At 40.1% G+C, this 10,024-nt stretch overlaps 1 protein-coding gene across 2 annotated transcripts; it reads right to left on the reverse strand.

Annotated features, from left to right (window-relative positions):
• Positions 1-658: 658 nt before the first annotated feature.
• On the reverse strand, positions 659-10,002 carry NAAA (N-acylethanolamine acid amidase). Of its 2 annotated transcripts, none has more exons than XM_010709660.3 (10): positions 9,720-10,000; positions 8,807-8,933; positions 7,926-8,016; positions 5,722-5,798; positions 4,792-4,964; positions 3,941-4,003; positions 3,270-3,336; positions 2,685-2,713; positions 1,837-1,933; positions 659-1,025 (listed from the first exon to the last, which is right to left on the reverse strand). In XM_010709660.3, the coding sequence occupies exons 1-9, from the start codon at positions 9,818-9,820 to the stop codon at positions 1,858-1,860; spliced, it is 804 nt and encodes a 267-aa protein (XP_010707962.1). In that variant the 5' UTR covers positions 9,821-10,000; the 3' UTR covers positions 659-1,025; positions 1,837-1,857. The 2 variants fall into 2 exon arrangements, with proteins under 2 accessions (XP_010707962.1, XP_010707963.1); XM_010709661.3 differs by lacking the exon at positions 659-1,025 and adding an exon at positions 1,032-1,247 and having other exon boundaries at positions 9,720-10,002.
• Positions 10,003-10,024: the final 22 nt, after the last annotated feature.

Below are 10,024 nucleotides of genomic sequence, written 5' to 3' on the forward strand. Positions count from 1 at the left end.
CCAATAGCTTTATGTAGGTATCCATCGGTCTCAACTCCCTAAATCCTTCTGTATTTCTAGGATGCTTGCAGGAAGTGCCTGAATTCATAGTATGCACAACCAGACTGAAATAAACCTGTCTGCACCGGAAAAAGCGAGTTGTCAAGTTCCTATTGATGACACCATCATTTGATGCCCCGTTTCCTTACGTTACACCAAAAAACTATTCCTTATACAGACTGAAAGTCTCTATGATCCAACACCTTATCCACTACTAGGGGACAAGTACTCTTCAAATCACTTGGGAACCTCCATATGACTATATGCCTCTCAGACACCTTTCGTAGGCCCAGGAAAAACAGCTGAAGAGCCTGTGCACTGGAGAACTGCAGCTGAAGAGGAAAGATACTGCCTGCAGCAATATTCACACTGTGGAGAGTCACGTTCCTTTGCACTGATGCAGTAATTTTTGTGCTGAGCAAGGTCTACAGAGCACATTAAGACTGGATGACCAAAGGCTGAGACAGTCTCAGGATCTGCAGCAACTCTGTTGGTCTGCCAACTTCCCCAGCACCCATGCCAGCTCACTGTGGGCACTGAGTGATGCCACTGAGCTAGTGACCACAGACTCCATACAACTCAGATATAGATGACGACATTAGCAGTAACACCACAGGTCTCCATAAATCAAGCAATCAGCTGCGTATTTTTATTTCACTATGTTCACATCTACACTCCACACAAAATAGATCAACTTTTTATTTATTGGTCAGAACATGAGTATATTCAAATTGCACAATTCTTCCCAAAAACAATAATAGCAAATTTTAGCTATCGATATCTGCTAGAACATCAATATAATTAAAATAAAATCAAACTTCCATTACAATTCATTAACAGTATCATCTGCAACACTTTAAAGAACTAACAAGTCTTTATTGCGTGAATGGTTCACCCAATTAGTAATCCAAAACAACTCTACTGGGAGTGTTTTTAAAAGCATATGCCAGTCTTGGAAAGCTTCTACTTTTCTCCTATTCAGTTTGCTGAAATAAAAAGACAGACAGATAAACGTAAGAGCATACATCTGTATACATGTGTAGAAAGAAACAAACTCTTCAGAATCCGTAAAAGAAAGGAACTAGTCTTGCTAAAATCTAATCTCCAATATAACTACTATGAATATAACACCAATGAACATTTAAAAATCCATTTGAACTGCAGTGCAGCTTATTATGGTCCTGCCAGGTCCACACAACCAGAGTTTCCTGGAAGAAATACATGTAACTTAATATCTTCCTTCGTACACAGTAAAGCTACCGCATGAGGCACTGTGCAAGCTGAAGCACTCTGACTTTTCCTGAAAGTAGACAGGACAAAAATCTCAAAGGATGCTGATGTTCAGTTGGCTATGAGAGGCTGCCACAAATCAAACTCAATCTTTGCTTGTGCCAAGTGCTGAACATCACCTGCTCAGGTTCAGCTCACCACTGGCAGGGCTTCCTGTCATAGTTAGCCACCTGAAGGTACACCAAACGTATCACACCAGTAGAACTGGTAAAAACAATACTTAAAGCTTTCATTTAGCAAATAACTATCAGTAGGTTATGACAGCAGCCACTCCTTCTCTACTTTACTAAAAGTACTTTTCCTATAGTAATCTCAAAGAGTTTTTACAAAGAAAGTCAGTATTTAACTCTTATCTCTAAATCAACTAGGGAAGTATTTAACCAAGATCAATAAGCAAACCAAGGGAATCAGGAATTCAGACAAGGTCACTTGAGTAGGGTGCAGTGCTTTGTCCCCCAGTGACTCATCAGCTGGAATTTTTATTGAAGCACAAGGAGCTAGGCATACCAGCATGTTATTTACTCCTCCTCACTTCATAGTTCTGATCCATGTCTGGTACTTCTCTGGAAATGCAGCACTCATTACTGTAGTATACACTGTGTTACTGGTAGGCAAAAGAAGAAATGAGTGAGTCAAAACCACTCTACAGACAAGATGATTCATTTATAAAACCAGCAAAGCAGCAGAACAAATTTTAGTGGAACAAACATTCTGCATATAAATATGTAGAAATGTTAGAAAAAGTGAGGAAGAGACTTTGAAGAAGCCATTGCCAAGTTCTAAGGCAAGTGACTGATCTAGAGAAAGTACTGAGTTCCACGTAAAAGTAACATAAAAGGATAACCTGCAAAGGTGCAATCTGTGGAACAATGCAGAACCATAATGTTAAACAGAAGTAAATCTAATTAAAAAAAAGGTATCCAAAGGCTATATACCCATTTACTACTTAACAGTTTTTCTCACATCAAGTACAGCTACATCAGAAGCACCAAAAAGAGATATTTCCAGTGCTACCACAAATCTAAACTTCCCAGCAGTCAAAGGCACAAGTGACTTGGCCAGAATATCCTTAGAAAGTACTGCTGATTGATCATCTAAATGGTCATATTTTTCTCTGCTATAAAGCAACTTTCTGTTACCAGACTAACCCAAACAAAGTGCCATTTCATAGCCGGAGAGGGACAGACCAAAGAGGAAGTGTTCTGTGGAAGTGAAGACACAGCACCACATGCACAAGCAGAAATCTAAGCTGGGAAACAAGACGCTCAAGCAGAGGTACATGAAAATCCCAAGGAAGTTTTTGGCCTGATGCACAGTAGAAGGTACTGATTGACATCTCTGAAGCTAATACTTACTTATTTAAGACAGGTTTCACTGACAGTACCTGTACAGAAAGTTTGAAGTGTTGTCATTTTGGTAAATTAAAAGGTAATTAAAAGATTACTTAGAAACAACATAGGACGAAGTTATGAAATCATATAATGGGAAAATCAGGAAGTATTCTCGCTGTTCAGCTCTGTTTTTTAATATCAGACCATTTCAGGCTTTTTTTAAATAAAAACTCTGAAATACACAACATTTAAGTTCTCAAAACTAAGTGGTAAATTTCATTCTTATGTAACACTTTAACTGCCCTCTGTAATATTTATAATTGTGCCTGAACAACAAAATTGCAGAGATGATGGTGATGGGATTCATCTCTGACCCTTTCAACTTACAACAGCAGACTTATGAAATGACTATGCGTGGAGTTCAGAAACATTTTAACATATAAAATATAAATCAGCCTTGAATTCTCCAAAGATGGCCATGCAGCACATCCTTTTCACCATCCCTTCCTTGCATGGCTTTTGAATTTCTGACAACAAATTAACTGCATTTCTGCTTTGGAAGAATTTTAAGTGAAAGTCTACATGCTGTATAGAATTTAAAAGAAATACCTGAAAGAGTGTATTTAAATTGATGTTCTGCTGTCCAGTAGCATTGAGAGCTTTCATGGCTGGCGTTCTGTGGGAAAATAGTGCGATGTCATTAAATATGATACATTGTTCCAAAGAACAATAGAGAATTAAATAGAGAAGAATTTCCTCAGTGAATATCTCAAATTTAAAATATCTGTTTTGGCCTAAATTAATTCAGAATTCTGTGTGACTGAAGATAGTCTCATATTGCTGAAGTCACTATGTTACTATACCATGAATACAGAATAGGGAATCTGCCAGCAGCTTTTTGTATACGACACGTCCTAATGAACTTATCACGTCAACAAGTCTCTTAATAGCACTATCAAATACTTTCAGTATGAAAGTATTTCAGTAGGAATCTAAATCCTGTAATTTTTACTAAATTTTGCTTTATACAGAGATTTTTGATACACAGTATATCCTTGAGACTTCTCATCTTGTAGCCATTCAGTGCCACGTGGACCTTCTTCTGGCATATGTTATTATCACTCTTTAGCTTACCTGTTCCCATCTGAGTGGCATTACAGAAACAGAACTAACTGCCTGCTTAGCAAGCTCACGGCTGCTCAGAGAAGAAAATATCCAAGTTTTCAAGGTTTTTAAAAATGAAAGTGATATTTCACTACAGAGCTTCAAACTAATTTTACCTTCGGTCATCACAAGGAGGAGGGGTAGTCCAATGGTCATAGTTTGTCTCCACACGAAACCATCTGCGGTGTAACATACAAATATAAAAGTAAACACAAATTGCATCAGCAGGTAATTAATAAAAGCAAAGAATCAATATTTCCGTATGTCTAAAAGGAAAAAAAGAATTCTGAGCTCTTCCCTGCGATTCTGAACATACACACAAAGAAGAGTGGTTACTGAACTGCTAGTGGCAAAACTACTACCAACTAGAACAAAAGTAAGGTTAGACCTCTGAAGAGATAATTGGAGAAAAGATTATGGGCATGCAGCCTGAAGCATTCATTTTGGAGTATACAGAGCCAACAGCCATCTGGCTGTACCCAAGCCATTATTTATTGCCTGATAGCAGTCATTAAGTGCCATTTTTTCACTGCAGGCCAACTGCTGCAGATCTGCAAATCTGCCAATTTCACAAAATTCATAGAAACAACTACTTTCGAGCCTTCAATTCTTCTATCACGCTGGTGAAAACTAACTTGGGAGTGCTGAATTTTATCATGCAATACTTGGCAGACAGACATCCAGGATGAGCCCTCAGGTCTTGTCTCCTTTAGAATCCATGTAAAAATAAATGTATGCAGAAGCTTTTGCCACCTTTGATGCTCTGATTGTCCCACCAGACATGGTGTTGTCACTCCTTCCCAAGAATAAAGGATCACAGTTCTGTGCAGGGGCTACCAAAGTTTTCCTGCTCAGCTGTGCGCACTGATAAGATCTACTGGATCTACACCAAAAGCTGTCCCATTATCCTCACCTATTACTCAAGAGAGAGTATGAAAAGGTATAACAACACATTTGCTCTACTTACGCCCCACTTAAAGGATCAAGAGGCCAGAGGTCTGCTGGCCCTCTTCTATTTCTTGTTATGACCATGCCTTCTTTGGGTGATACGCCTCCTACAATATAGTAAACTTCAGCAATGATGGGAATGTCAGCTAGTCTGAGAACAGCTGACTGAAAGTCCTCTGCTCTGCTCAGGGTCTGATGCAAAAAGGAAATCACAATGAAACAAAAGTCACAGAGCACAATCAAGCACAAAATTAAGCACTGGGACATCTTAAAAAATGAAACAGTCCCAGCACTGTTGCAAATTAGAATGAACTATAAAGTGTCATTTGAAAATATTGCTTTGACAAGAGCTTTGCAATAGAACATAAGAACACGAAATGAGTGCAACTCACAACTGAAATCATTCTTCCCATCTTTGCAAATACACAAAGGAAAAAGTAAATATAGATATATAAACTCATGTATGCAGATGAGGAAAAGTGAAAAAAGTTCAAAAACAAAATTGGTCTCTATTGTCCTCAACCATTAATTACTTCTGATAGCAACACTGCAGTTATCAGTCTCAATCACAGTTTCAACTTGCATCTTCAACTCAAAAAATATAAAAAATAAGATCTGCAACAGACACCCCAACTCTGCAGGGAGGCCACTTACAAAACATAACTCAAATTTGCTATGATTCACAAATCTGAGAAGCAGATCTGTTTTATTGTAACAGTAAACTAACACAATATTCATAAAACATGCTTTATATAATACCAGTGTAACTCCTGCCACTCAACAGTGAGCTCTGATTTGGGGGTAATATCTATTTGCTCTTTTGAAATATATTTACTTAGCATTTATTGCATTTTCCATGAAAACAGTAGGTGAAAAATCAAATTTACTTGGAGTTTAGAAGCTGAAACATCATCATTGTGAAAACAGAGTAAAACATAGTTGCACTTACATCTCGGATAAGCCAGCTGACAGGGTAATTTCGATTCAGAAATGCAGCTATTGCATTTTCCCACCAGCTACCACCCTCTGAGGAAAAGAGAAAAGAAGAAAGGAAAAATGAGGGCAAAAAAAGGGAAAAAGGAAGGAACTATCACACATCCATGCTAGTTATGCTCAATAAAATTTACGCTCCTGCCTTCCTTTCTGTTTACCCTAGCTGTACAATCTTTCCCTCTACTACATTAGAAACCCTTTTAAGCTACTGAGCAATAGAACTCTACCCCATTTGAAAGTTTTCTATCAGAAATCATCCTCTGAAGTTAAGAGATTTATCTTACAAGGCTACCATCAGTATTCCCATTTCCAGGCAGAAAACTACAGTGATTTTGGGATCGGCATCAGCAGTTTTAGTTCCAAGAATCTGGCAAAGGGCTACAGACAGCAAGCTGCTGAAGAAAGCCACAGTAAGCAGCATGTGGACCTTCTGCTCTTTGCTTAACTTAGAAGTTCTCAAGCAAATCACTGCAGGAAGTATTACGATTGAGAAGCAGAGGACCTAACATCAGCCTAAATGGAACTGAAAAACTGCAGGGAAAAAAAACCGCACAAAAGTGTTTTTTTGTTTGTTTTTTTCAGAAATTGCAGAGTATGTCTAAGAACTTGCCACTTTCAATCAAAAACTACTGCATTCCTTCCACTGCTGATAACTTCCTGGCTTCTCTATTTTTCATCAGTTCCCTCCCCTCCCCCCCCCCAAGCTGAATACTGAACAAAGAAGAGTCGAAGATTACTGTAACAAGGAACAGCAATTTGTAGATACATGGCCAAAAAGATTGCAGGTCTGTTCATATGATATGATAGTCTATATCTGTCAGCTCATTTATTTGCATAGATCATCTCATTTTCATCTTATTGAACTCTTACAGCAATAAGAATTACACAGAAATAGCTAATAGATATCGATCATGCACTACTCGAGAAAGAAGAATGAAGGTCAACCTTGTACTTAAAAACCAGAAAAAGCCAGCAGAAACAATGCTTGTCACTTGAGAGACCTCCACCTTAATTTAAAGTCATCTCTCTTTTTAGCCATAGTTCACAAGTTCATTTCCCTGAATTTTGTTTCAATTGCATGGTGACAGATAGAAAAGCGAGCTCTCATGTGCAGAGGTCCAGCACAAGTTGAGTGAATTACTGTTGCCTGTAGTTAAAATGCAACAGACACACAGGCATGCAGGCAGACATCAGCACATCAGTTCCTGATGGACAAGATGGGTCCATCTCACACAAAAGTTTGCAGAATGGGTTTGGCCACTGACTAAACCACCTCACTGTGGCCCCAAGTGATCCTTACACTGAATGCTGAAGCACACTGCTGAGATAAAGCAGGGAGAATAGGATGACACTGATTTTGTCTCCAGGTTGTTCCGATCTACAAACTTTGGCCTGCAAATCTTTCTAAATCAACCCTTTTACAAGGATTTACAAACTGAAGACATTATTTGTAAGGTGACTTCAGTACAAATTAAGAGCAGTTAGTATCTCTTAGTATTAGCCCAGGATAGTTCAGTTTTGAAAAAATTAAATAACTACGCTAGCAGCAGAAACAGGATCTTAAAAACAGGAATGCAAGTTATTAAATAATCTAGAGAACGCAACAAGGCAATATTAACAAAGGAAACAGAAACTAAAAGGTGTGTGTTCCATATCAGAATTCCCACTCATAGTGACAATCAAATTTATATAGGGCTCTCAGTCTCATGCTTCTCTTCCCACCCTTTCTTTCAAGTTGCCTTAAGGGGACAGAGAAAATTGGATGACGGAGGAAGGAACAAAGAAATAGGAAAGCAGCAGTTTCTTTTACTACTACAGTTTTCTCTTTACATCTACTCTGCTGCCTCAAACTGTATTTGTCTTTTACTGTCTTCTCCAAGGTTCTCTGTCTCCTTTGACGCTTTTCATACTCAGATGATACTGTGCTGATAAACAAACACCTCTCTCCCTTTACAGCTGTCAAATACTGGCAGCATGCACGCATCACGCATTTATCCAGAGAGACAGAGAAGTTATTTAGTTTCATTTCCTTCTTGAAAACCTTCATAGAGCTTTTACTTCTGGAAGAGTGTGGCAGAAGAGCTGAAGGAGGCAGAAATCAACTGAAGTAGCATACCTAAAGTCAAGTGCGGAAGGCAGGCTTTTTATTTATTTTTTTACCTCGTTCATCACCGGAGATTGTGAACTTGTGAGGACTTTGCCCAGTCCATAAACCTACATAGCCAAGAAACGTAGTGCCTCGATATGCTATCTGAAACCAGGAGACATGGAGTATTTCAGCATTCTGGAACAGAGCACTTTTCAAAATAGAAGCAACATTCTGAAACAGTATAGCATACTTTTTCCTGTGCCTTTCATGCATCATTTTGAAAACCTCTTTAAAACCTTTTGCCGTGTAGAAAATGTTGCAAAGGAAGTTATAAAAAGACTCTGAGGAGCAAAATACACCCGCATTTAATTTGTTAATGATCACCAACTGCTACAAAAATACTGCTCAAGTTGGCAAGTGGCCAAGAAAGAAAGAGTTCTGTTGACAAAAAGTACAAATGAATATTAAGAAAAATCACACCAGCAAGGACTGCACTAGCAAATAGTTCATTTTTGGCAATTTTCATCTAAGACATACAGGCATTAATCAAGACGGCCCTAGAAAAATACCTTACAATCTCTCCCTATCAAAATGAAACTATTTTCTATATTCTCTAGTATTTATTCTTTTTCAGAATCTTGGCATTTTTCTTCTCTCTATGCCTCCTTCCAAATAATCATCTTGAGACACAAGATTATGCTGTTTAATTTGTTCCAATTCGTCACCCCTAACTAGAAGTCCAGAAAGACAAAGACAAAAACAAACAAACGAAAAAAAACAACAAAACAGCACTCATCCCACGTTCCCAGAGAGGAATGGTGGTGTTCTGATAATTCAGTGAATTTGGGTCATGAACTTCATTACTAGATTAAATACTACAGCCTGTGCAGCTGAACAACAGTACACCACTGCTTCACAAAATACCACTCACCACATCAACTACAGTTTATACCTGCCCACTTTTAATAAACTGCACATCAATGGTAATCTTGCTTAATATATCTACAAAATCATAATCCAGGTTCCGTCCGTGGTAAATGTTTCCTTTGTCATCCTGAGCGATAATACTCGTGCAAAACCTTAAAGAACAAAAAAGGGAAGAAGGATTTTAAGAAAAGATATGACAACAATTTCAATATCCTGGTCTAGCTGAACTTGCTCAGGATTTCAGGAGTAACTGAGTTTGTAGTAACTGAGCACCTACAAAGTGAAGACTTTTCCAAAAACTCTAACATAGCGAACCGGTACAATATTTAACTTAGGACATCCTACATGGCTCAGAAAGCCAAAATCCCATCTCCTCCAGGTCAGGTGTTACACTGCTGGGCAGCCTGATCTGGCGGAGGCCACCAGCCCACAGCTTGGGGGTGGAACTGGGTGGGCATTGAGATCCCTTCCAGCCCAAATCATGCCACGGTTCTGTGATCTTCACGGGTCCCTTCAAACTCAGATCTTCCATGGTTCTATGACAGAATTAGCAGGGAATTCAGAACTCCTTTTCTCAGGAGTTGCAAGTTTGTCATCCCGGTGATGCACAGCACTGTCTGTTAAAATTCTAACGGTAAAAAAAATATTTAATGGCAGACCGGCAGTTGGATCCTCGAGTTTATTCTCGAGCACCGTTAGAGCTGAGGAAGTCAAAATATCACGAGCCTCGTCAGGCTCACAACGCTGCCCGCCCGCCGAAGCACCGCGAACTCGCCCCGACCCGCGCACAGCCCGCCTCCGGCTGGACGCACGAAACGGTGTCACGGCCGAGCGCAGTTTACCTGCCCCGTCCCCACCTGCCCTTTCACGTGTGCTCCCACACCGAACCGAAACGAACCAGCGCAGCCCGTCGGGCCCCACTAGTATCTGCCGCTTACGCCGTAGATTCGTAGGCGAAGTTGAGCAGCACTCCGTCGCCCAGGCTGACCCCCAAAGCCTCGCACAGCCCTCGAATTTCCCCAGCAAAGGGCTGCGGCATGAAGGACTCCAGCTCCGCTGCTATCGGACGAATGACGTAGTGGAACCATTTCGGTACGGCTTCGCTGCAAAACACGCTTCAAGGCGTTAGCGAGCCGAGAGCGAGACAACGAGGTCTGCTACTTACGTCGCGCCGAGAGCCCGAGGCGCAACACCGTGGGCAACCTCTCCGCCGTCCGGAGGCGCCCAGCAGCCGCCCGGCCGC

Source organism: Meleagris gallopavo, chromosome 4 (assembly GCF_000146605.3).
Source record: "Meleagris gallopavo isolate NT-WF06-2002-E0010 breed Aviagen turkey brand Nicholas breeding stock chromosome 4, Turkey_5.1, whole genome shotgun sequence".
Taxonomy (NCBI): domain Eukaryota; kingdom Metazoa; phylum Chordata; class Aves; order Galliformes; family Phasianidae; genus Meleagris; species Meleagris gallopavo.